This window comes from Pempheris klunzingeri, chromosome 20, assembly GCF_042242105.1.
Source record: "Pempheris klunzingeri isolate RE-2024b chromosome 20, fPemKlu1.hap1, whole genome shotgun sequence".
Classification (NCBI taxonomy): domain Eukaryota; kingdom Metazoa; phylum Chordata; class Actinopteri; order Acropomatiformes; family Pempheridae; genus Pempheris; species Pempheris klunzingeri.
Window position 1 is genome coordinate 21,101,233 of NC_092031.1, and position 27,639 is coordinate 21,128,871.

General features: G+C 42.0%; 2 protein-coding genes across 2 annotated transcripts; both read left to right on the plus strand.

The window, feature by feature from the left end:
• The first annotated feature begins 467 nt into the window (after positions 1–467).
• On the plus strand, positions 468–17,737 carry lrrc45 (leucine rich repeat containing 45). Its single transcript, XM_070852391.1, has 17 exons — positions 468–763; positions 2,375–2,436; positions 2,518–2,588; positions 3,106–3,284; positions 3,637–3,765; positions 4,130–4,242; positions 5,355–5,413; positions 6,753–6,830; positions 9,003–9,138; positions 9,885–9,962; positions 10,085–10,196; positions 10,310–10,380; positions 11,314–11,406; positions 11,990–12,082; positions 13,394–13,567; positions 14,518–14,665; positions 15,170–17,737. Exons 1-17 carry the CDS (start codon positions 535–537, stop codon positions 15,367–15,369), a joined length of 2,025 nt encoding a protein of 674 aa, XP_070708492.1. The 5' UTR covers positions 468–534; the 3' UTR covers positions 15,370–17,737.
• A 1,479-nt stretch (positions 17,738–19,216) lies between these two features.
• On the plus strand, positions 19,217–26,038 carry rac3b (Rac family small GTPase 3b). The gene is made up of 6 exons (XM_070852487.1): positions 19,217–19,332; positions 21,931–22,002; positions 23,401–23,518; positions 24,377–24,439; positions 25,044–25,203; positions 25,523–26,038. Exons 1-6 carry the CDS (start codon positions 19,298–19,300, stop codon positions 25,651–25,653), a joined length of 579 nt encoding a protein of 192 aa, XP_070708588.1. The 5' UTR covers positions 19,217–19,297; the 3' UTR covers positions 25,654–26,038.
• Positions 26,039–27,639: the final 1,601 nt, after the last annotated feature.

Here is a 27,639-nt window from a genome sequence, read left to right on the forward strand (position 1 = left end):
AAATAAATAAATAGATAGATAAATAAATAGATAACTAAGTGGTACATTTTAAAATAACTATATAATCATCATCACTCATTCATTCATTCATGACATGTATTTGATGGAAGGCTATCACATTTACTGGAATGCTTTTATTTTGAAATCAGGTGCGTTTACCGTATTATTATGTGCACACGCGCTTCGCAAGAATAAGTGCAGGCTTGTTCATTGACGTGGAGGCTGGCCTGACTACAGTAGTATGCCGTAGTGTAGTGGAGTACCTGAAGGGTCAAATGTAGTTGTTGCAGCACCTAATAGCTAATATGCATGACTTATTCATCTTCATTATCTAGATTTTCTAATGATTCTATAATTAATCAATCATCAATGTAGTTGCCAGATTAATTTTGGTCAATCAATACTCATCTAATCATTTAATTCCCGCTGTGTAAGTTTGATCTTTTCTTTTCCGGTCAACAGGACAAGTCACAGAGGAAAGAAGAAAGACGTGAAGACAGCATTGCACATGAAAAGGGAAACTGATGACTGAGAATGGAGGATTTCAGGCAGATGTACCTGCGTCTGTGTAAGGAGGGAGGTGTAGAGCCTCAGGAGAGTGTCGTGGCTAAACTCCAGGAGAGCAAAGCTGTTCAGGGATCCAGACTGGACCTGAGTGGTCAGAGCCTGTCTGCAGATACCTGCTCTGTGCTGGCCAGGGCCTTCCAAAAAGACTCCGTCTTTACAGAGGTGTCTCTGAGTGACTGCATGCTCAGTGAAGAAGGTGTGTATGTCTTAAGACTGACAAACTACCCATGTAAACTCTTGTGTTGTGTTGTAAGAAGTTGCAGGTTAGTAGTTTCGTTTTAAAACAGCTGCTCACTGTAGTTTTCAACAAGCGTTACCAAAACAGGAGGGAATGGTGCATTTGTTGGGGATTATTTGCAGCAGTGGACAGCTTTGCTTGCTATTTGTGGCAACAACATGTAGGATAGAGTCAAAATAAACTATGGTGACTGTGTGTTCATTGTTATGAAGAAACCTGTCATCCAGTGCAACAGTGGCTCACTGGTGTGTTTTATTAGTTTCTGGACACCACTGGAGCTCTATGGCACAGAGGAAGAAGATACACAGCACCAGTTAAAAGTTTGGAAACACCTTCTAATTCAATAGTTTTTCTTTATTTTTATTATTTTCTACATAGTAGATTTACATTGAAGACATTAAAACTATGAAGGAACACATATGGCATTATGCAGTAAACCTACAAACCTGACCAAACCAGAGTATGTTTTATATTTTAGATTCTTCACACTCTCTGCATTCTCTCAGTCAGCTTCATGAGGTCGTCACCTGGATGGTTTTCCATCGGTCTTGAAGGAGCTCCCAGAGGTGCTGAGCACTTGTTGGCTGCTTTTCCTTCACTCTGCAGTCCAACTCAGTCTCATCTCAAATAATCTCAGTTGAATTTAGGTCGGGTGATTGTGGAGGACAGGTCATCTGACGCAGCACTCCCTCACCCTCACACAGCTGGAGGAGTGTTTGGGCTCATTGTCCTGTTGAAGAGCAAATGATGGTCCCACTAAGCACAAACCACATGGGATGGCATGTGGCTGCAAAATGCTGACAGAATCACCAGCAAACACCCCCCCCCCCCATGCTTCATGAAGCATGTAGAAACCATCCACTCACCTTTTCTGCGTCTCACAAAGACAGGGCGGATGGAAGCAAAAATCTCTCATTTGGGCTCATCAGACCAAAGTACAGATTTCCACTGGTCTAATGTCCATTCTTTGTGTTTCTTGGCCCAAGCGATTCTCTTCTTTGCAGCAAATCGAACATGAAGGCCTGATTCACAGTCTCCTCTGAACAGTTGATGTTGAGATGTGTCTCATGAGAGCCAGTTTCATCATAGCGTTTGATGGTTTTCCTGACTGCACTTGAGGAAACATTTAAACTTCTTGAAATGTCCTAGTCCGACTGACCTTCATGTCTTAAGGCAAGAAATTCCACAAATGCTCTTGACAAGACACATGCTCATTGAAAACCATTTCAGGTGACGACCTCATGAAGCTGGTCGAGAGAAAGTAAAAGGTGGCTACTTTGAAGAACCTAAAATATCAAAGATTTACTGGTTTCTTTAACAGTTTTTTGTTCACTATATAATTCCATATGTGTTCATTCATAGTTTTGATGTCTTCAATATTAATCTATAATGTAGAGAATAATAGAAATATAGAAGAAATCATTGAAGTTGTGTCCAAACCTTTGACTGGTACTGTGTAAGGCACTGATACATACACAGTACTTGTTAGCAGAAACATTCATTGTTGGTTTGAGATTTGAGGGCAGTATAACAACACGTATAACATCATCAGCTTGCATCCCTTCTCAGGTGCCAAAGAACTGCTGACTGGGCTGTTTGGCAACAGAACTGTAAAGGTCCTGGATCTGAAGGTAACTCTTGCCACTTAACTGTCCACACTCTAGACACTAATGGACTTTATTTCATTGGTTGATGCAAAATATTGTTCACAGGGGAATAATCTGAGATCGACGGGGGCTGAGGTGTTGGGAAAGCTGTTGGCACATAACAAGACCCTTCGTAGGTGAGAATGATACCCTTCATGTGAGAGTATATTCTGCACATGTATTTTTATGTGTATGGGATCATTTAGTTGTATTTATTTTTGTTTTGTGAATCCAAACAAAAATCTGAATTCAGTGTGCACTTGTTAGCTGTTTCCAATGTTTTCATCCACATGCTCCTCATCACTGAATGGAGATTGCTCAGTCCCAGAGATGCAAAGCTTCAAAGCTTAGAAAACTAAAGCTAAGGCTAATATGGGGACTATGAGTTAGAATGATTTTGTTAAACTACTATTTCTGAGGTAAAGAAATAAGTTTTCTGATCAAATCATAATCACTTTGCAGATAAAGTAAGATTTACAGGTGTGTGTTGTCTGTTACAACTGAAATAACTAAAATAGATTATAATAAATATGGAGAATAACATACTGATATGTTTTAGAATTCACACTTCATCTGATGTTTGTGCAACTGCTCCATTTATTTTTCATCTAGCTTCTGATGGTGTTTGAAGATGGTTGTAAATACTGTTTGCAGGCTGGTGCTGGAGTGGAATGCTTTGGGCGTGTGGGACGAAGCCTTCTCGCTGTTTTGTGACGGTTTGGCCTCCAACAGTGCGTTGACACATCTGGACCTGCGCAACAATCAGATCAACCACCACGGAGCGTCTGAGCTTTCTCTAGCACTCAAATGCAACAACACTGTGGAAGTGCTAGGTGACGCACAATTAAATGAAATATGACCTCTTCACTTTATAAGCTAATAGTCTAATTCTGTTGAACATTAATAACATGAAGTTCTTGCTTTAAGTCAAGTACATATGATTGTACCCAGCATAGTCACAAATGTATTTAAAAAAAACTCACTTTACTTGTTATTCACGTGAGATCTGAGAGGGTTTTCGACTGATCACATGATCCACAGCAACCAGTGCCATACAGGGAAACCATTCAAGTAGTCTGTGCTGATCTAGAAAAAAATACCTGCTTTTGAGGTTAACAAATGAATGCTAAATCTAACCCACAGCTTGGAGTTGTCTTTAGCCTTTTTCACTGACTGTGTCCACAGATCTGAGGTGGAACAACATCGGTCTGCTGGGTGGCAGGTCTCTGCTGGAGGCTCTGCAGAAGAACAAGAGCGTAGTGCAGCTGGAGATGGCAGGGAACAATATACCTAGTGACACACTCCGAGTACTCGGTAAGAGGTGTGTGTGTGTCAGTGTATAGTTAAGCATGTGTATCCATACAAATTTACCTTCTTCTTCTTTTCTACCTTGCATTGCTGTTTGTAAATTGTGCCGCACAGCAGTGAAAATTCAGATACTGTCATCACTTTTGAAAGAAAAGCATGGTAGTATAAGAACCAAAACACTACAGTATGGCTTCAGTTTGAATAATATTTTGTTGCCACTCTCATTACTGGGAAAGATCAACACTACTCTAATGTGGTCCAGATTATCACCCAGTGATACTTGTTAACATGCATGCTGACCTCTGCGCTGGAACCACGTTTCTGTATTTTCACTCATTACTCTTTTGCTCCTGTTGTTTAACCCTTTAAGGACAGACCACAGGGCACAACTTGGACCGACAGTCCACCCTGAGACAGAGTCGCAGCAGGACCCAGATCCTCAGCAAGGAAATTAATTTGCTAAAGGAGGAAAAGGGCCGGCAGGTAACCCTAACACTAAAGAATGAAATAATTGTGATAAAAATAGGCACACTGGTGGATTCAAGTGGTTGAGGAAATCATATAAATATACATAAAAATGCATCCCAATGAGAATCTGGCCATGTACATAGTTGCAAAAGATTTCAGGTTTGTCGGTCAGTCCACCACTTTGGCCCAGATGGAAATATCTCAACAACTACGATTGCCATAAAATTTTGTTGAGACATTCATCCCTCACAGGATAAATATACGGTTGACATTATTTTTAGTGGAATATCTCAACAATTATGGGATTGATTGCAATTTGGTGTAGATGTTTGTGGTCCCCAGAAGATGAATCCTGATGGCTTTGGGGATCCCCCCCACTTTTCATCTAAAGCCACCAGCAGGTCAAAGGTTTCACTTAGCCTCTCAACTCAACATGTACTTTTAGACAGACTTGGTGTTCTAATCTAATGACTGATTATATAATGTTAGCATACTTCAATACTAAACTACAATCCTAAGTAAGTTAGTATGCAGGGTTGCCCCCTGCTGGCAATTACGCCCATAAAGCCAAACTCCAAAACAGCAGTCCGCATGGACTATTGTGGTCCAGCTCGGAAAGTAGTGATATTATTGTCCAGATTTTGAATCAGAACTACCCTGTTTGCTGTTATCAGGATGGCCTTGATGTGTCTGCGAGCAGATCTGGATATTTTAAATTAGATCAGTAAACCCCTCACACTACAACATTATTAGGGTCCAACATCAGCAACTGACCAGATTTCTCTTCACATTGTTAGGAAAAACCTCCTACACCTCCTGTAGCGTGAATCTGTTCAGTTAGAATGTTCTGATCCATCTGAATGGATTCCAGTAGTGACCCGTTTTTAATGGCTCATTATAACACGTATTCAAATATCCAGAGAAATTAGCTTACATGAATTAAAGCTTAAGTGCAGTCAGCATGCTCCGATAAAAACAAAGCTTACTGGTGATGGATTTGACACTCAAACAAAAGATTTTTTTGGCCTTTTTTATCCACTCAAGACTCTTTGTGGAAAGTCACTTTTAGCTCGTTAATTACTACAGATTTTGATGTGATGACTGTGGATGTTCATCTTCTCTTTCAGTTCCTAAGCCTGATGGAAACCATAGACAGGCAGAGAGAGGACATGGGACGATCCAGCAAGTGAGTTGAGGTGCTACTGTGTACAGTCACCAGCCACATAACCACAAGTCAGTCATAACCTTCGTTTTGATGTCTCATTAGAGGATACGCCTCCCTGCGTATTCCTCAGAAACATTTATCTTCTTACTACCCTAAAGTAGCTCAGGATGTGACGCAAGATCTATTCAGCTACTAGCTATTCAGCTATTACTGTGATTGTAGACATTTGTGTCCATGTGCAGCACTGTGTGGCCCAAGCCACAGCTAAGTCTATTGGGGTCATGGTGCTGCAAGAAAGAGCCAGATGGCAAAACCTGACAAACTTGTCAGACAGGGAGAAGGAGGACATTTTGGACATGCCAGTTGTCCCCGACAGCATTTTTGACACTGCTCTGGTCTCAATGCCGCAGAGATGTGAGGATGAAGCTCCCCAGCTCTGTTTTCCCCAGAAATTGGCCAGGTGACAGACCTTCGCTCAGGCTGTCCCACAGCCTCTTCAATTCAAGAGTCTGAAGTGTTCACAACCCTTGCCGCAACTCTAACCCGCCCCAGTGACTCTACCTGGGCAGGAGTCGAGGATGAGCTGGCTCAGAAGAGCCACAGAGAGAACAGCAGTTTCACCCAGCCCAGACTGACAATCAGCAGGCAAGAACATCCAGATGGTTCACATCTGCTGATCTGAAAGATTCATATTTCCACATCCCAGCTTATGTTCTGATATCCTCCACTTTATCCAGGGTGAGGGAGCATTGACCTACACTGACCCTCATAGCTCCATACTGGCCAGCAATGCACTGACTGAGATATCAACTCCTGTGCAGACAGCCATGGCAACTCCAACTACACAGGGACATGCGAGCTGGTCAACCCTCAACTTTGTTCAGTTTTATAAGCTGAACGTCTCACACGGTACTGAGCTCAAGGCCCTCACTGGGACAGAGTACTGTTTGTTGAATGCTAGTGATTGCTTGAGGGAAGCATGTCTGGCCAATACGGGAGTCTCCATATATACGGTGAGACATTGAAATGAATGTTATGATGAATGAATTCCATCTCATGAGTGAGATGTCACCAGTCTTGCTGGGGTGAAGCGAGAAGAGGTGCTTATTTTGACTAGATGTTTTGTGATATCATGAGCTATTTAAGAGTAACTGTACTAGCCTGATACATCACTACTCAATCAAGATTGAGATCAACATTTATATTTGCATGGGAAAAGAAATAAACTCAGGGAGATATAGAATTATTTAGGCAACACATTTTCTACTATGTTAATACATATAACAATGCCACATCTTCCTCATTTTGTATCCATGAACCCATGGCAATAACCTTGTTACCTCTTTTTTTGTTTGTTAAGGTCCACGTCCATTCAGATAGGCCAACTCCAGGAAGCTCTGAATGAGAGAAAGTCAGTTGTCAGTTCCCTTACTGCCAAGTAAGCATTTCATTTTCCTTAATTCCATGTTCACAATATGAAGCACTGCACATTTGTGTGTAATAAATGTGACTTATACGTTTTCACTCAAACACAAAGTTGTATAAAGGACCCCAGTTTTTTAAATATTAGTGAAGAGGCTCAGGTGCCCATATTGTTATGAGCTCTTCTTGCGACGGAAAAGTTCAGGAGATTTTATTTATTTATTCTTTATATATATATATATATATCTCCCTCCCACTTACACTGCCAAAGATGATCAGCTTAACATGATTACTTAAAAAACAATATTTCTTCTAATGTCACTTGACTAAGTCTTTGTCTTTAATTGCACCTTGATTTTAAGATCATTTTCAGTCCTTATTTAATTACTAAAACGTATCTGTGAAAAAACTGAACCCAATATTATTAAAGAGACAGAAACCTAATTTGACTTGACCCGAGGATCCAGTCTGGTGCAAAATGCTGTGGACTTGAGAGAGGAACAGGAACACTGAAGCATGATGCTCAATAAAGGGAAGTGCAGACACATTGAAAAAATGAACATTACTACATAAAAAATAATTACATACACATACAGTATTGTGCAGTATGTTCTATGTATGAAAGGCCTCAGTAAGTAAGGCAGGCGTGAAGAAATGCTGTAAAGAAATAGTGCTTTCAAAAATATGAAATTTAATTGTTTATCAATTTACAAAATGCAACATGAGCGAACAGAAGAAAAATCTCTTCTCTGGACAGTAGATGGTGGACCAGGGTCCCACTGGTTTCTGCTGGTTCTGAGCTGATGGCACTGATGGACATTCTCTGATTCTGAAGGGAAGGAAACATAATGCCCCTGACTTTGTATCAGTGTACCTAGAAGAATTGTGGTTTTGAAGGTGGTCACACCAAATATTGATTTGATTTTGATTTTTCTTCTGTTCACTCACTTTGCATTTTGTAAGTCAATGAAAATAAACAATTCAATTTTATATTTTTCAATCAATCAATCAATCTTTATTTATATAGCGCCAATTCACAACAGCGTTATCTCAAGACTCTTTCCATAAAGAGCAGGTCTAGACCAAACTGTTTAATTAAGAGAGAGACCCAACGATTCAACAAACTGCATATTTTTTCAGGAGCAGTTTAGTTGCTGCTACTTGGTGGTATGTAGCCTGTTAGTAAAGACTGATCGATCATATCCGTTAAGGACGTGGTAATTAAGGACAGGACTTCTTTAATTAGCCCAGTAGGAATGGGGTCTAGGAGACAAGTTGACGGTTTGGATGAGGAAATTATTGAAGCCAATTCAGGAAGATCAACTGGAGAGAAGCAGTGCAAATGCACATTGAGCCCAACAGCTGTTTCTATGATTCCTAAGTTGAGGAGGAGATGATGAATTTAGTCTCTGTTAGAATTGTATCATTAAAGAAGCTCATGAAGTCGTTGCTACTGAGCTCTAAAGGAATACAGGGATCAGTAGAGTTCTGGCTCTTAGTCAGTCTGGTTAACGTGCTGAAAAAGAACCCAGGGCTGTTTTTATTTTCTTCTGTTAATGAAACACGTGTTTTGGGTATTGGAGAGATTGACACACAGACCAGAGACAGAGACCTGCATCAGTGCAACAGGACCCAATCACACTCAATTGGATTAAACATAATTTGGACCTGGCCTAACCAGGGTCCCCAGAAACATCTCAGTGGAGAACATATTCTTTATAGTAACAAACTCAAACTCAAACTCTATCAATACTAGTCCTGTATTTTGAATTTCAGCAGTGGTCCTGTTTTCCTGTAGCATTTTCAGGCCTGGATGATTTCTACATAGCTACGTTCATGTTATCGCAGCAGCTGTGGGGGTGTTGATTAATAAATACACTCTTAAAGGTTGCGATGTTAAATGAGACTATGGAACTGTAAGAAAAGATTTCTTATCTGACTTTATATTCTCTCATAAAAGTGACAAAGACCCTCTTGCTAGAATGGTGGTAGTATCCTGAAAATGAAATAATGCAGCACAATTGGCAAAAAATAACTATTTTGGCTGGTCTATTTGCTTGTGTACATGCTAAAGTCTGTGTTATCCTGAGTGCATTACATTGTGTTTTGACCTTTGACATTACTATTTCTTTAAGTATCATAAGAAACACATGCAATTACTCTGACCACATGTCGTGATGTTGTGCAGACTGCAGATGACCGAAGCTGCCCTCGTACTCTCTGAGCAGAAAAACCACAACATGGGAGAACTGCTGGCACGAGAAACGGCTGAGAAAGAACAACAGAGTGAACGACAGAGCAGACAGAGGAAGAAAGAGCAAGAGGTGCGGACAGATGGGAGGAAGGGTAGCAAAAGGGTGACAAAATCATGACGAGGGGACATATTCAACATACATAGGTCATAATTGTTGATAATATGATGATGGGTTTTGCAGCACTGGGAATAATCTTCTGTCATGTGGTGCAGCAAGTGTTGTGAGGTACGCGTCCAGTTTCTTTCAAAATAGGAGCATGTGCATTGAGATACATTATGTTACTAGTGATATTCTAGGTCCACAATATACTTTTGTAGGTGACCTTGTCATTTATTTTTGATACTTTATGGAACAAGTAACAAGTAAAGACAAAAATAAACATTAACGTGCACAGCACACAAGCAGTAAGAGAAGAAAAAGCATAGATAAATGTCGCAACATTCGAAAATAATGACTTGAGTGTTTCATTTCTTTCGTTATTTCATAAATTCTTTTTCAGTTCATATCTTCAATTCACTTCATTTGTTATATTTTCAGTTCACACATGCTGATCAGTTTAGCAATATACAACCTAAAAAGGAAAAACACGTAGAATGACATAGAGAAAAAAGTCAAGTCACAGTTCAGTGTTCCAAAAACTACTAATAACTGGTGTTTCCAACTACAATCTGCTCAGAGTCCCTAACCTGAACAATCAAATTCTCCCTAACAATAATATGTTATAGCATGTTGATGAACACAAACTCAGAATCATTTCTGCTTGTTGAGATATTGCTGTCACAAATGAATGTACCTTATATGTTTCCATCCCATAGGATAATGCACTCAGAGAGGGCAAGCTCTTCAGAGAGCTGCAAAGCCTGACAGAAACCAACCTCCAACTCAGAAATAAAGTAAGTGTTAGGCCTGTTCAACAGTGCAACAGTGTGAATCTATGAGTATTTTGCACCAAAATGGCACGTCCATGCTGAGCAACACACACACATGCTAAAGCTGTTTTTTGTGTGTATCTTAGGTGGAGGAAATGGAGCGTAGGTGTAAGTCTCAGCAGCAGCAGATCTTTGAGCTGAAGCAGGACCTGACCAACAACACAGCAGAGCTCAGGTTGCGACTCACACAGGCAGAAGGTAACACACACTCACAGAACACACGTATTCTTCATAACAGATTTACAAAGAAAACGTCTTTTTGTTTTCACAAGAAACCCAGCAGAGATTTCTTGTTTGTCGCCCTCTGACAGACCGTTTGGAAACAGAGAAGCGAAGATCCAAGCAGGCTCTGGAGGACATGGATAGTCTCCGCCAGAAGGAGGTGGTCTCAGGAACATACAGTACCAGCCAAAACACACCTTCTCATTCAATGGCTTTTTTTAAAATTGTTTTTCTACATTGTAGATTTATATTGAAGCAATCAAAGCTATGAAGGAACGCACATGGATTCATGTAGTAAACAAAAAAGTGCTAAACATACCAGAATATGTTTTGCATTTCCGATTCTTCAAAGTAGCTATCTTTTGCTTTGAGCTTTGCACAGTCTTGGCATTCTTTCTATCAGCTTCATGGCGTAGTCCCCTGCAATGGTTTTCCATTTCCATAGAGGTGCTGAACACTTCTTTCACTCTGTGGTCCAACTCATCTCAAACCATCTGAATTGGGTTGTGGAGGCCAGGTCATCTGACGCATCACTCTCCTTCTTGGTCAAATAACCCTCACACAGCCTGGAAATGTGTTCGGGCTCATTGTCCTGGTGGAAAACAAATGTTCGTGCCACTAAGCACAGACCTGATGGCCTGGCATGTGGCTGCAGAATGCTGTGCTAGCCATGCTGGTTAAGTGTGCCTTGAATTTTGAATAAATCACCAACCGCCCCACATCATCACACCTTGTCTTCCATGCTTCAAGGTGGGAACCATACACGTAGAAACTATCCACTCAGCTGTTCTGCGTCTCACAAAGACATGGTGGGTGGAACCAAAACTCAAATTTGGATTCATCAGACCAAAGTACAGATTTCCACTGGTCTAATGTCCATTCCTTTTGTTTCTTGGCCCAAGCAATTCTCTTCTTCTTGTTGTTCTAAATGGCTTTGTACTAAAGAAATCAACTCTTTTCTGGTAGGTGGATTTAGGTACCGTTAGACAGTTCACTGTTTGTTTCACTTTTCCTTATTATGTACTAAATATCAATATTTAGTTTGAGTTTTTTGTAGAAAAGAGAAAATACTGAAAGTTCCATTTGTGTTCAGGTGGAGCATGTGAATCGACATCTAGAAGAGAGTGAGAGAGCTCTGCAGGAACGCATCTTCAAACTGGAAGGACAGCGGATACAATTGGAAGAGGTCAGTCTATGTTTAAAAGATAATAATAACACAATAGTCATTGTAACACGTACATTTAGACAACAAAGTAACTGCATATACATTTCTGCATCAAGTTGTCATGGTGCAGCAGTGTATGCAGCATATGCATGTGGCCACAGTAGCTGATGTTGGTTTCCTCAAAAATGTGACTCCCGGTCAGGACTAGTACAGCTATAGAGATGCCACCTAAAGAGTGGTATAGAGAGACCCAAAGATCTGTGGTCTTTAGTTCCCACAAGATTCTGATGCCGTTGGATAGTGAATACAACATTCAAGAAATTGAAGAAAGACTCTGTAATGTCCTGCTGCCAAAAGTATGTGTGGAGGAAACCAGGCACTGAGCATCAGCTCAATAATGCCATCCCTGCAGTCAAATATGTTGACAATTGTGAAAAGTCTTGGAGTGGCCCAGCCAGAGAATGGACCTAAACCCAATAGAGCGTCTCTGGAGATATCTGTTTTGTTGTTTTGGACCTTTATGGATAACTTCAGTGTGAAAAGCACTGCTGAAGTCTCCAGTCTGCCTTAATACAATGTCATTGTGTATTTCTATCTCCTTTAGGAAGTGAGTAAAGCTAAGGCAGCGTGTGTGACAGAGAGGGTCAAGGCAGAGGAGGAGCTGGCAAGAATGCGAGCTCAACTGCGTCTGGAGGAGGTGGGTGAAAAAATCTGCACCTTTGATCATTATGACACATATGAAATTATGTAGTAAACAAGTAAGTTGGGGTTCAGTGTCCTGCCCAAGGACACTTCGACATGCTGACTCATAGCTGTGGGATCGAAGAGGTTAACTGAGATGGTGCATCCTGTGATAATCCCCTCTCCAGCTGATGCTACTCAGATGTGATAGTCCCAGATGTGAATCTCAGATTGAAGTTGTTATAATAATCCATTATGCTGCTCGGGACATGGTGCTGCACCACCGCTGTCTCCACCAGTTTGTGTGGAATGGAGCCATATGCCTTGGTGAGGTCCAACCATAGCACGGCCAGGTCTCCTTTCCGTGCTCGCGCCTCTCTGATCAGGTGTGTTACCACTCTGCTGTGTTCAAGGCATCCTGGAAAACTGGGATCCCTCCCTCCCTCCCTCTGCACAGAGGAGTTGATGTATGTGTTTCTTTTCGGGAGATACTCTGTCAGTCACTGAGCCACGTTACTGAGATGATCTTCCCTTAATGCTGAGCAGCGAGATGGTCCTAGCCACTGACATCCAGCACACATATCCTCTCTATCACCAGTTACATACCAGTGTGATTGCATTCAAGAAAGATTTATGTTCTATGTATGAAAGGCCACTGGTTCAAAGCTTGATGTGACCTATATTTAATCAAATTCTTTTTCAGTCTACACCTTGGCTGGTTGGCGTGGGCACATACCCACAAGGCGACGTTTGGTGCTAGAAGTGATCCTTGTTGTGTTGTGTTTCTTCTTCTCCCCTTGGCTAACTTCTGGCATGACCCACCTTCTGAGTCGCAAGATAGCCTGGCCCAAAAGCATACCCTGCTTTATGGGCCATTAGAAAGAATGCAGGTTTAAGGCACTTCTGCATTTCACTTTTCAGACCTAGCCGCTATGTCTACTTGTTTTCTACAGTCTATGGCTACAACCCAAGCTTCAGTGCTGTAGCACCCACTACCATGTTCTACCTGACACAGGTGCCACAGATCGGGATGGGGTTCCATGGCATTTTATCAGATTCAAATCCAGAACGTATCTCAAATCATATGGAATCTTATTATGATCAGTCAATACAGACGGATCTCTGTACTGCAGACACCTTGTGGATTGCACCAAAAGTGAATCTTGAAAAAGTAAAGATTATTCTGACTGACCATGCCTCACACACTCACAATACTTTCACACACTCCCCCTCACATTTTATTGTGGTTATAACGACTCTCTGGGACAGAACACCAGTATTTATACTGGTATATACCTCATTGCTACCTTTTGTTTCCTTTGAGCAGCAGGAGCATGTGTCTTCCTTGGAGGAGAAGCTTAGCTTGGTGCGTTCCTCCCTACAAGAGGTCCAGCTCCACTGCTCCCAGCAGAAACAGACCATCTCTGAACTGCAAGCCAAGAACAGCCAGCAGAGCGTGGAGATGGACGGACTACGGCGCAGGATAGAGGAGCTCCAGCAGGTCAGGATTATTATCACCTGTTTATGTTCATCATGTGCAGTAGTCATCTTACTCAGGCTTCCTCCCATAGTCCAGACATGCAGGTTAGATTAACTGGTGACTCTAAATTGCCAGTAGGTGTGCATGAGTGTGTGAATGGTTGTCTGTCTCTATGTGTTGGCCCTATGATTGGGTTAGAGGCTCAGCCTTGACGCTTAAGGATAAGCGGGGTAGACAGTGGAAGGATGGATGGATGTGTAGTTAGCATTATGTTTCACATGTGACTTATGTGTTCCCACCATAGAGGCACATTAGGAGTTAAACAGTGTCGTGTCCATCAGCTCTGTGTCATGGTTCAAATGTCCACTATAGCTCGATCATTACAGGATTTTTTAGGTTAGTACAATTTTGATATTGGTAATATTAATGCTTCAGGAACAAGTTGGGGTTCAGTGTCCCGCCCAAGGACACTCAGACATGCAGACAGGAGAACCCAGGGATCGAACCGCCGATCCGCTGGTTGATGGATGAACAGCTCTACCTCTTATTTAACTGTTGCTCAGAAGGATCTTTCTCGCTTTCTGCAAATACTACTTTTTTGCCAACCCTTCATACAAAATGTCATCTATTTGTAAAGAGGACTTTCTACAACCTAAGAATATAAGTAGACCTCTCAGCCATCTGCCTGTACCCAATCGATGAATTCGAATGAATCGATGATTCAGCCAGGAGAATTGTGATGTCCTTCCAAGACTTAAAGGGGAGAGAAATGTCAGTCACCTAACATTGTCTGTGAGGGGGGAAAAAAAAAAAAAAGACACATGTTGGACACCCAAAATACCTACCTCCATTCTGCAACTCCTGTGCAGTGTCCTCATCCATCTGACAAACCTCCAGATGTGATAAATGAAGGGTGTGTGTGTGTGTTGTCAAGAAAATGCTTTGGGCGTTGAACGGGTGTGTTGTTGCAGGAGCTGTCGGGTAAGGACCAGGAGAAGGTGGCTGAGGTGAGTCGGGTGAGGGTGGAGCTGCAGGAGTCGATTGGACATTTACAGGCAGAGAGAACGTCACAGGGATCACTCAAAGAGAAGATAAGTGCTCTGGAGAGAGAGATTAAAGGTGTGCCCCTGTTTACTCAAAGTGCTTTAACACAACTTTCACATTCACCCACCATTTATACACTCATGAGAAACTTTCTCCAAATAATGACTTAGTATCTCTAAATAATGGGTTAGTATCTGGAAATAATGACTACTACTAATAATCTGAGATACTCAGTCATTATCAAGTCAAAGATTTCTCATTATAATGACTTGATTTTTTTTTTTTTCAACACAGAGGTGGAAATGGGCTTCCATAGCCAAGTAGCATGAGGTGCCCTATTGCAAGATATAGACCAAGTGGTTTTGCATGTGTAACAACATACTTACAACATAGAAAGTACAATTAGCTGTTTTTTCTTAAGAAAAAAATACTCAACTGATTTGTGTAACATAATATTTTGTCCTGTTAATAGATCAGACATTTCAAATACCTCATGTTTGAAAAATAAATATGAAATATAAATGAAATATTTTGACTGACTGCCACATTTCACGCCTTTCTCCCCCATGTGTCCTGCAGTACTGAGCAGTAACCACAGAGAGGCGCTCCTTGACAAAGAGAGCGAGATGTCTTCAATGTTAGAGAAGCTGCGGCTCAAAGACGTGGAAATCCAGAGGATGAGGGAGGATGAAGCTCGCAGAACCAGCTACTTACAGAGTGCCATCCTCACCTATGTTCAAGGCTCCCCTTTGGGACACTACAGCACCCCCAAGAAATGACCCAGAGACCCCAACCCCTCAGCTGGAACATCTGAATCCTCACTGTGTTGTCGCACAGGTGTGGTTAGTCTGACAAATTTAAAAAAAAATCACAATTTTCTGGACTTGAAAAGAGGAAAAGACTGGAAAGGAGTGTAACAGTGATATGGTGGAGATAGTGACTGCTGGGCAATGACTACAGTCATACAACACAATGTGCAGGTACAGGCCAGAACTGAAGGGTTTAAAAAGTCTGGAATTTTAAAACCAAAAATGTAGGAACCTTGTTCTTATGCCTCATCTGTGCACCTCAACAGTACAAGCCTCACTTCTGTAATTCCTACTCATGCTCAGTTTAACGATAGCATTGTCGTTAAATCAGCCCATACTGAATGTGTAACATTCCAACTTAAGTCTTATTTTTCAATTTTGTTCAAGTTTGTCTTACCTCTTTAACACCACTGCAATCTCTGAATCATCATTATTCTTATTGGCGACCGATTCCACTCCTAAAGCCACATTTCTCTATTAACACTTCTACCACTGATTCTTTGGTGACTGCAACTTACATCAGTCGGTCATAATCCAAAGAACTGGAGACATTAATATCGACTTTATGGTGGCACGAGAGGTAAAGTCATGGGAAGTCATTAAGAAAGCACAAATGTTTGTAGAAAGTTGTGATAGTTCAGTCTGGGTGGAAGTGGTCAGCATCGGCTCAGCATCCATGGCATTTGCTGCGATGTTCATAGTGCCCAGAGGACAAATGTTAAATGCAAGATATCTTTACATCATCTTCCTCTTCCTTTACCTTTTTCGAGCTTTAGATAAATGCACCGTATTAATCATCTTGAGTGGATGAACAACCTTTCATCTATCGCCGTCCTCACAGCAAATTTTAAATTTTTACCCCAACGTCTAGTGAAGTTCTATGAACATCTTAATAATGATGATAATAATGTCAGCTTGTTGTTTGAGTCCAACCCCTGTGTTGGGGTGTAATGAGCACCTCCACCTCTAGGGGCGGCTACCAGTGCACTAGATCTTTACCATGCTGTTATTGTTTCTAACAAGACATTTGCTATCTGGATGAAATTTCCAGTTTTATCTCTTCTCAAGGTCAAGTATCAGGTTGTAGTTACACATTAATAGAGCGATGGTGTATAATTTCTCCTAAATGAAGGGGTGGCGCTGTTGACTGATGAAGGAAGAGAGGTAAAAACACAAAGGAAACTTGGCTCTAGCATGCTAAGCGCCTCAGCACGTCTGAAGGTGTAAGAAGTGCTATTACATTTTAATGAATCAGTCCAATTAAAGACTACATTTGGCTCCTGGATATGAGACTGGCCCGCAGTTGAGGGGTCGTTTTATTTCCTTTGATCACAGCCTTGTTTTAATGGCTTAATGTGGTCAGATCATTGCCAAGTAATGTCCTCTCTGTCTTTAGCACTCCCATCAAATGAGATGAACTAACGACTGTACAAAATGATGTAATCATCATTTGTATCCGTTTTCACCGTTCAGCCCCATTCTGTTGTGCTCATTCCTGCTGTCCTCCAGTCTTCAGGAACTGAAAACAGAGTAGCATTGTTAGCGTTTGCATACAAAATGAGATTTGTTTGAAATATGCCTTAATATTGTAACCGTCAAACCAGGAGACAAGAATAGCAAACTGATTCACAAAATGTTACCAAGACCAAACCTCTGGATGCAGCTTTTATATTACAAATAGCTATTTTATATCTTGACATTATCTCTAATATGTGATGGATGTTTGCCATTTTATTTTTTCAGGTGTGTTTTTACCATTTTTCTGTCTGTGATTACACGTTTATTTTCCCTCGTACCAGTCGAATGTGGTCATTTCTGCATTAAAAGTCTCCTGGTTTTTCTCAATAAGTAGCTAATGTAGTGTTTGGTCAGGATTAGTCTATTTTTCTATATTTCAGATGAAATTCCAGTTTTCAGTGTGGTTTATTGGTGGGGAGGGGATGTATGAGGTCATTACAGCCAAAGATCCTAAACTGTCAAGATAGTTCACATACATTTGACACCTATGAGGTTTTCACATTCATGATGTCACAAAACAGTTTACTCACGGTCATAGCTTTGTCCTCAAAAATTAGAATCTTGATTCACTGAATGTGTTTTTATTCTTTATTCCTAACATTGAATATACTTTGTCCTTTCTTGGCTTATTGTCATGGCATTAGTCACAGTTAACGTTCACTCATGCACTGTGCTTAAGTACAAATTTGAGGTACTTTAGTGTTTTCTTTTCATGCTCCTTTCTGACTTCTAATCCACTACATGTCAGAGGGCAATGATGCACGTTTTACTTAACTACACTTATTTTGACAGCTTAGTTACTAGTTAACTTACACATTGAGATTTTTACACACAAAACACAGAGATCTTATGCTTTGTTATTAATTAAACAATGGTACCTAACGATATACACAATGATCAATTGATCAGTTGTCATTGAGAAATAAATGGTTACTATTTTTAAGTCATTTGTAAATGTAAGTATCATTTCATGGTTGCAGCTTTCGAGGTTTGGACTCTTGGCTGGACAGAATATTGTAAAGATGCCACTATTTTCAAAAATTTTACAAACCAAACAATTAATTGAACTGATTACTTAAAAGTAAAATAAATAATAAAATAATGTGTGTGTGTGTGTGTGTGTGTGTGTGTGTATATACATATATATATATATATATATATATATATACAATGCTTAACAAATGTATTAGACCACCACCCAGTGTCAGGTGTTTGCCTCCCCTGCCCTAAATTAACAGTATTGCTGATCACCAAAATATTTCTTTAGTTCCTGTGATGGTTAACCCTCCAGTATGTGCAGCTCTTTAATCACAATGATGTATTTGAAATGATGTAAAAGGAATCTGGAGTAGAGGAACTGATGGACTGGACAAGTCAAAGTCCAGACTTGAATCCTATTGAACAGATCTGGGAATTATTGAATTAAAAAATAGATCACACACAAATTTAATCCAAAGCAAGTCTGAGGGAACAGCTGGGAACTATTTGGAACTCAATAACAAAAGAGACGGTCGAAAAGTCCATGAAAACAATCAGGACCAAAGGAGGTCAGACAAAATATTAAGATTTTTGGTTAAAATTTGTGAATAAGGACTATTTAGTTGTTCCAGTTTGTTATTTGCCTAATAAATAATAATACAATGTTTAATTTGAAACAAGTTTTTGACAGATTTCTAAAATATTTGTGTTTTCTTGTTTTTATGACAGGTGGTCTGATAAATTTGTTAAGCACTGTATATATGTGTGTGTGTATATATGTATATATACATTGTATATATGTGTGTGTGTGTGTATATATATATATATATATATATATATAGTTTATTCTAGTCAGACAGGGAACATTTTTCTGCACTAAGTACTTTTATTGTGACACTTTAAGTACATTTTCATGTATTCTTACATAGAAATTTTCAGGACTTGTACATGCAACAAAACAGTAAAGTATCCTACGTTTCCACCTCTGCCATTAGTTATTTCATTCATTATGTGTTTTACATAGTAGCACTACTTCTATTCTATACCCAACTGATGTGGTAGCAGTAGTGATGGTGGAAGTAATAGCAGTGGTGGTGGTGGATGTTGTGGATGTCGTTGTCTATGTGCTTAGTAGAATAACTGAAGCGAAGCCGGAAGCAGAAGACCTGAATGCTCTCTTTGTCTAATGGCATCAGTCTATAGATCGGCTTCCTCTGCTCCCCCGACTCCTCTGTCCCTTTAAGCTTCTTCGGCACTTTCCGGAGACGCTCGACGCTGCTCGTCATCGACTCTTTTCACTGCGGCTCCAACGCCGAGCGGACTGGCCCGCTGCTCTCATCCGAGACCTTTTCGCAGACTGTCGGATCTAGTGAAGCACCAGCGCCGGTAGAGCCGTGTCCAAATGCAGGCCATCAAATGTGTGGTGGTGGGCGACGGGTAAGAGCACGTTTACACCGACACGACACAGGCTCTTTTCTGCTGGGGGCTTCGGCGACGCGTCCACGAACGGATGAATGGATGATGGGAGGATGCTATGGAGAAAAAGGGGCTGGGGCTCAGCGATCCGTTCGGTCGCCCTGCTTTTCTTTCGTCTGCACCCCGATACTCGACAGATTTCCTCCCTTAGCCGCTTTGTGGCCGCATGCGATTCGATCCCGTCGTGGCCTCCCGGATCCCGGTGACGGTGGCGATGGAGCGCCTCGGGATGCTACACGGGAACACCTCCACGCCTCGTAGGCCACTGGAGGCAGGCTGAAGTGCTGATGCACGCTAAGGAATTTGTGGCCCTGTCAGTGGCAAACAGGCCCCGCTGCTGCCCTGATTCTGCTCTCACTGGCTTCTTTCCTGCATCCACATCCCACTCTGCGCCATGTGGGCGAGCGTTTGGAGCAGGATCCTCCTCATTGCTGCTTTAACAATTTTTAGAATCATTGCATGAAAAAATGAGCGCTGACAGTGATCCACAGAAAATTCAAGGATAGGCCTCACATAGAATCATTTTTATTGTTAAAGTCAGGAGGCTGGATTTTCACTGGGAGCAGCAACAAAAATCTGAATTTAGATTCTTTTCTGAAACCTGTGATAAGATAAGACTTTAAAAAAAAAATGTATTCATCCTTAATCCTCCTCTGCAGAAAAATAGATCATACCGTTGAACACAGGTTGTTTGGAATCATTTAAAGGAGCATTCCTTCTATTTTCTATGTCAGGCTCAGTGGACTCATTGGGAGCACCACTCAGCTGGCTCTGGTGGGAGTTTTCTAAAGTCTCAACAAATAACCCACATGGCGCCACCCAGGAAGAGCACAGGTGCAAATGCAAAGGAAAGGTGCTCCGGTGTTCCCCTTCTTGTCTCTGTCAGTGTAGTCTACTCCAGATCATCCCTTATGAAAGGACAGGAGGTCATGTGTCATTGCAAAGCTCCCTGCAGCAGCACCCTTTCTGACTGTTGGACTAGTCGACGGTTGTTCATGTGGGCTCGGTGTCACGCTGTCACTGAGCCATTGTTAATGTTGGTAGTAACACCTGTGCACATCTGCTTTTGAAAGGCCTCTATACCAACTACACAGACATTAGCAGCAGCAAGCTAGCAGAGCATGCACAGGCCAAGTATGTGGAGACCGTGTGTGTGTGTGTGTGTGTGTGTGTGTGTGTGTGTGTGTGTGTGTGTGTGTGTGTGTGTGTGTGTGTGTGTGTGTTGGTTTAATAGCTCCGACTCTGACTGATTTCAGAGATTCCAGTTCTTTCTCATTCAGTCACCCTCCTTTTCTTCTCATCTCAGTGCACTCATGAAGAGGCAAAGTCCCCCCCCACCTCAGGACCTATGTGTGGTGGTCAGTGGCAAGAAACGAATCATTTTTTATGCCAATTTGAATTGTGCAAAATAATTTTGCAGTTTAGGTTAAGTACCATTTAGTTCTGTGTGAAACCGCTCAATGAACTACATCACTCGTTTGCACAATGTGTGCTACCAAGGAGGAGAAAAAGAGGAGCTAGAACAGCTAGAGCAGGTGTGGTAGCTTCAGTGGAGTGGAGCAGCTCGTGGAGTGACGACGACTTTTGGGTGTGTGGCCTTTCTGATTATGTATGTCCACAGTTTACTAAAGTGTAAACTGATAAACAGCACGTGTGGAATTCATGGCACAATTCAAGTGCAACAAAAACTGGTTTGTCTCTTGCTGTTAACCACCATGATCCACCCTGAGGAGGTCTCCACCTCCCTGGTGGATTCATAAAACCTGTGAATTTTGAACTTAACTCACTTTCACCTCTCATTAGTTCACACAAACAGTTCCTGGCTAAATGTTGTGCTACCAAAGGTAAAATGTGCCTCTATTTGTGTCTTTGAATTGATTCTCTATGCAATACAGCTGTGAGTAGGAGGTGTCAAATGGGAGTTCTAGAAGTAAAAGTGGCCCTCATTTCTCTGACAGTCTGAATGATCATTACAAAAGATAGAAAACATCTGGATCTTTGTTGAAAATTCAAAGATACAAGTCTGTGGACATAACATCAGTGGAGGACAGTTGTACATACATCTTCTTATTTCTGTGTCCCCTCTCCCTCTCTCCCTCTCTCTTTTACTCTTTCCACCACTGGCAGTGTGTGCCACCACCATTTACTTGTCTGTGGAGACATGCGCACAGAATTGCTTGTTACCTCATGCATGAGCACACAGCCAATACCTATCCATGCCACAACTGTGTGGCATCCTGCGGCTTGAGTCAGTAGTGCAGGAAGGGAGGGAGGGGGTGTTATGTGGATTGTATGTAAGCAGGGGAGGTAGGTGGTGCCTGTGTGTGTGTGTGGATGGGGGGTATTGTAGGGGCAACTGTGTCCCTCAGGCAACATGAATGTAGGCCAATGTCTGTGTGGCACAGTAAAAGGGAGTTGCAGCCTCCCTCTGCACTCACACATATAGTCATGGTTACACACACACACACACACACACACACACTGTGTTTTGGTCGATGCTAGTGTGGAACTGTATTATACAATTGTAGCCGTGTGTCATCTGCTATCCCTCTTCCTCAGGGCTGTGGGTAAGACCTGTCTGCTGATTAGTTACACCACTAATGCCTTCCCCGGCGAATACATCCCCACCGTGTGAGTACAGCACACACTGCACACGCCGTCACGGTTGTCTGACATAAGCAAGCGGTTCTATGTTAAAGGACTGTTCCGTCATTTGGGGTCAAGTGCTACGCAACATGAGACAAAATTCAAGTCAACCAATGAGTGACAGGCTCAGTTTGTTGTTCTCAGTGCCTGATGAAACGATGGAAGGGATCCCTACAGAGACGGACCTTTCTTGTTAAAGAGTAGTAGAGTTAAAGAGATGTATCTCTTCCTTCAAAGACTCTGCTGACCTTGCAGAACACAGAACTTTTGTGTGACAAATCCCACACATAAAAAAAAAAAAAGATCAGAATTCCATTTTAATATGCTGAATGACCCCAAAACAGTCCTTTGACTTCATTTTAGCTGTAAACTTTGAGCTATAAAGTTCATTCTTGACTGGAGGAAAAAATAGTTTTTGAGGTTGACTTATTAGCTATGTCCAGAAATTTAAATTTTATTTCATGACATTATAACACACACACACACACACACAATACGTTTGACCAGACCAGTAGTGAGAGTAAAGAGTAGTAAAAGTAGTAAAGTAAAAACTAGTAAAGTAGAACTCCATTCAAGATTTCTATGTACAACTAGTTTCTCAGCTGATTTCCCATAACATGTACTTTACCACAATGTGCTCTTTATGTTGATGTTGCAACGGACGACTTCACAGTAAGCTCCAGTGGTTTTATTGTATCGGACGCTCTGACCCACTTGATGCTGAAAGAAAAGCCCTGACAGAATAGAGTTGGGGTTCTCCACCTATAAAGCTCAGCGATGAAGCGGAAAAACAACAAGTTGTGGATTATTTCTGCTGGGACCTATACATTCCTAGAGCCAGCATGGTGAATGTGGGGGTGTGGGGGTGGGGGGGTGTGCTCTGCCACTTAAAGCCACAACTTGCTGTTTTTACACTTCAATTTCTGTTGAATCAGAGGAGGTGGAGCATGCTAATGTGTTGGTGGGCCTGTTCTGTGACCTTTGGACTGAGCCAGTGTAACCGTTGGCTCCTGTGTCTTCTTCTGCGCCTTATATTTGACAGGCAGATGTGAAACTGATAGCAATCTTCGCATCTAACTCTCAGCGAGAAAGCGTCTAAGTGTGTTCCTAAAATGTTTGTGTGCTACACCACCTGGTGGCAATACACTACAAGTTACATCATCAAGTCACAGGTAGATGGTAGATGGTCTGTGTTTGTACATTTCAACTACTCAAAGTGCTTTTGATATGAAACCCATGTTAATAAAGATACTGGAACACTCTGTGCCATCCTGGTCACATGCAGGCAAAACACCAGGTATTTTTTTAAGGCTGGCTCTTTCCTAAAAGCCTCAGTGCTGGTGTGGTTTTCTCTTACTGAGTGTGGTATCTGCCTCCCTGCAGCTTTGACAACTACTCTGCCAATGTGATGGTGGATGGGAAACCAGTGAATCTGGGCCTGTGGGATACAGCTGGACAGGAGGACTACGACAGGCTCAGACCACTGTCTTACCCACAGACGGTACTCAAAATGCTCCCAACCACACACACACACACACACACACACACACACGCCAACTCACGCTCTCTCACATGCATGTTCAGCTCTATCTGAAGCCCATAAAGCTAGCTATAGCTGTACACCGTGCTGAAATCTGCTGCTCTGTACTTTCACTTTTGATTTAGAGTATTTGGCACATCTGGAGCCAGCTGCACCTGCTGTCTGGAGTATCAAACTTAGTCACAGCTGAAGCTTTTATACCTCACTAAATATAGATGTGTTGGAAAAAAAACCCAAAGTGGCTGTTATGAAGAAGGCTGTTATTACACCTGTCTGGCCATTAACTGTCTGTCAGTTGGTAACCAGCTTACAAACCAAAAAGGTGAAGCCATAACATGTGGTATGAACTCTTTCTAATGTTAGTCATATTATGCACGCTCCACTCAACATTAACCCTAATGAAGATCACTGAGATGTGCCTAGAATGTTAATGAATTATCGAAATATCACCAACATGTCACAAAAATAGTACAATGTACCTCAAGTTACAAAACATTATTCCTAAAATGTTAGAAGTAATTTAGAATTTAAATATCAGATTATACTTTTGCTCTCACTCTGAAGCACACATATTGCTTTATGTAGTTAGAGGAAACCTACAAGTGATATGTGGTATTACAAAATAAAGTGATGTGTTCTCTTACTAAAACAAAATAAATACTAAATGATAAAATAGTTAGCTATATTTAAGAAGAGAGGAGTTATTTTTATGCTTTCTGTGGGGAATGAATTCTTATTAATGAATAGTGACTACTGGACGCACTCAAACACACACATAGATCTCACTTTCAACTAGCCGTCTCTCTGGTTCTCTCCCAGGATGTGTTCTTGATATGCTTCTCCCTGGTCAGTCCGGCCTCCTTTGAGAACGTCCGAGCTAAGGTCAGTACGCTGACTGACCGCCCGCCCCCCCTCCCTTTGTCCCCCTCCACGCCGAGTCTGACCACACGGAGGCACATCTCTGGCTCCACCTGGCTTTCACACTGCTGCCCCACCCATTCAGACCATGGCTTAGAACGGTCTGGATCTGACCCGCGTTCCCCAGGGGATGCGGTTCAGAGACGTGTTGCAAGGCAAGGTCTGAATGGGTCCCAAACACTCTGCAGAGGGGGGGTGACGGCTGGCCGTGGTTTGGTCTGCTGAGCATCATGAGACGCTCTCATATGAAATCACACTTTCCTGAAGGTCCCGCCTCCCTCTGCAGAGTCTGTGTGCTCCTGCTCTGACAGGGTTCTCTCATCATGTGATGTGATTCTAGGTCACTTTGCCGGAGGATGTTTTGTGTTCATACAACTGTGCTTTCATTCAAACACATCTATTAAAAACAACTTTATTTAGTTCCACAGCGTGCAAAGTCGCTCACTGCTCTGCCTCTGTAGCTTGCTAACTGTTGTCTTTCTCCTCTCTCGCTGACTTTGTCCTTTGTATACATGCATATGTGCACATGTGTGTGTGTGTGTGTGTGTGTGTGTGTGTGGTGGTGCAGTGGTACCCTGAGGTGAGACACCACTGCCCCAACACACCCATTATCCTGGTGGGCACCAAGCTGGATCTGCGAGATGACAAGGACACCATTGAGAGGCTGCGTGACAAGAAGCTCTCCCCCATCACCTACCCGCAGGGCCTCGCCATGGCAAGAGAGATTGGTGAGGCTGTGTGTGCCATGTGCACAACTGGACACACATTGTGTGAAGAGGCGATCATTTAGCGCTATTTACTTTGCCACCAATGATGAGTGATGCATGCAAACCTCGCAATAGATGAGATCCAAGCAGATATAGCAAGTGAATCAGGAACCGCCATACAGTAAGGTTTTCCTGCACGAAATGAAATATACATAACAAGGGGAACAAAGTCTCAAATCAAAGTCTTAAAGAAATAGTTGCCTCTTAAACCTTCCTGAGTACTATAAGCAGTGACAGACGGTTTCCTCACTGCGCTGTCCATGTCCTCTTCCTTGTGCAGGAGCCGTGAAGTACCTGGAGTGCTCTGCGCTGACCCAGCGGGGCCTGAAGACGGTATTCGACGAGGCCATCCGAGCTGTGCTCTGCCCTCCGCCCGTGAAGAAGAGGGGAAAGAGATGCACCATGTTCTGAGGAAAACACTGCTAAAACACTACACTACATCACCATGAACAACAACCACTACTTCTCTGAGAGGATGAGAGAGAAACTAGCGAGAGTGAGTGTGCACTGCTGAGATTGCTTTCTTTATATTGATGTTTTTTCAAAGCGATATTGGTGTCAAGACCAATATTTAATCTGATTTTTTTACCATTACTGAATAGGCTCATAGATTCTCTGTGAAAGACATTGACTGTCCACCTACTTTTTACTCATAGAACTACATCAAGTTGCCATGAGGGCTGACAAAGGTTTCTATTACTTGTCTTCATACTACAATATCTCTTCTTTCTCAGCCATGCTTGCTTGACTTAATGCAGTGTTGACTAGCTAGAAAGTGAACTGTTGATACGCCTTCAGGTCTGAAGTTACCCTCAGCTCCTGATCTAAGGTCAGAATGTGGAGACACAATGAATCCTACTGGCACGCACACGGATATCTGTTGAAACTGAGAGCAAAATCAAAATACTACTGTGATGTGAGATGTGAGAGAGGCGAGTTTTGAACCCCAGTGTATCCTAAATTCTAAACTTACCGCAGGTCTGAGTGTGGAGGCTCATTCTTGGCCTTGTAAAGAGTCTTCTCAACCTTTCTTGGTTCCACCTGGACTCAAAGACTGAGGTGACATGTGGCTGAAAACTGTTTACAAGCTCAAATATTCATTGTCCTGCTCAAATAGGGACAAAATAGTTCCACTCACTAGCTTTTTTTTTTGCGAGCTTTCAAACATATTTCATGGTCTTGACCGACAAAGACCTTGAGATGATAAAGACTGGGTCCTCTTTTGCCCACAAGATAGAACTAATAAGCTAATAGGTGAGCTCTTGAGTTAAGATGAATAATTATTACCTGAAGTTGTTTTACTTACTAAAGGCGGACGCGGTGCATCCAGGGTGTGCCGCCATCTAACGCAGTTGTGTTCTGACTTTCAACGAACATATGATCTTGGTCAGGCGTCATGGTAACTTCATCTAACTGTGAACACGTGACCGACGAGCATGCTAAACATGGGGGGGCTGTAAAACATTGCTGCCTGAGTTCTGCCTTTTGAGGTGGAGGAGCTTGCATGGGTCTTAAAATATTCTGTCTTAATTTATCCCATTGTTTAGATATTGTCTCTGTTCCTGTGTGCGTGTGTGTGTGTGTGTGTGTGTGTGAGAGAGAGAGAGAGAGAGAGAGAGGGAGAGAGAGAGAGAGAGAGAGAGAGAGAGAGAGAGTGAGTGTTTGTCACAGGCGTGTATATGAACGCTGGTGCTTGTGTGTGTGTGTGTGGACGAATATGTGTTCGTGTCAGTGAGACAGCTTTGTTTGACAGTTTGGAGTAGTGCATAAAAGACAGTATTGTTTTAAGCCAACTTTTTTAGTGTCCAGTTTTTGGTACTATCTCATATTGTATTGTAGTAATGCACAAGACTTTTCAACATTCTGTGGACATAAAGAAAGAAAAAATTGATATTAATGACATCTAGTGATGTACAGAATAATCCTTAGAAAAGGAATGCATTATGAGTATCTATCTACATGTACCTGAATATTTAGCTCTAAAACAATTCAAAGTAAAGGGATTCTAGTTGCTCATGTTGAAGTTAGAAGTGTTGCTAACAGTGTACAATAAAGGGGCCAATCTTTGTGGAGTTTGTCTTCGTGGCAAACCGTCCGGGTTGCACCTTTATGAAATGCATTTCTGTATGGTTGCAGGCCTGCAGTGTGTTTGTCTCCCCCCCCCCCTGGTGTGGGGAGACGCAGCACTGCAGTCCACTCTGTTGCGCCGTCTACTGTCTGGTTGGCATAGCGAACTTTGTGGTTGAATCATGTCTTGTGGTCCTGCCTAGCTAAGGTGTCGAAATGTAGCTGAGAAACACAGCGAAAAAGTTCAAATCTACTATTGCATGGAAATTATCTGGTTATTTGACCCACTATAATTCTTAGGAGAGGTTGTATGATGAAATGCATTGGCCA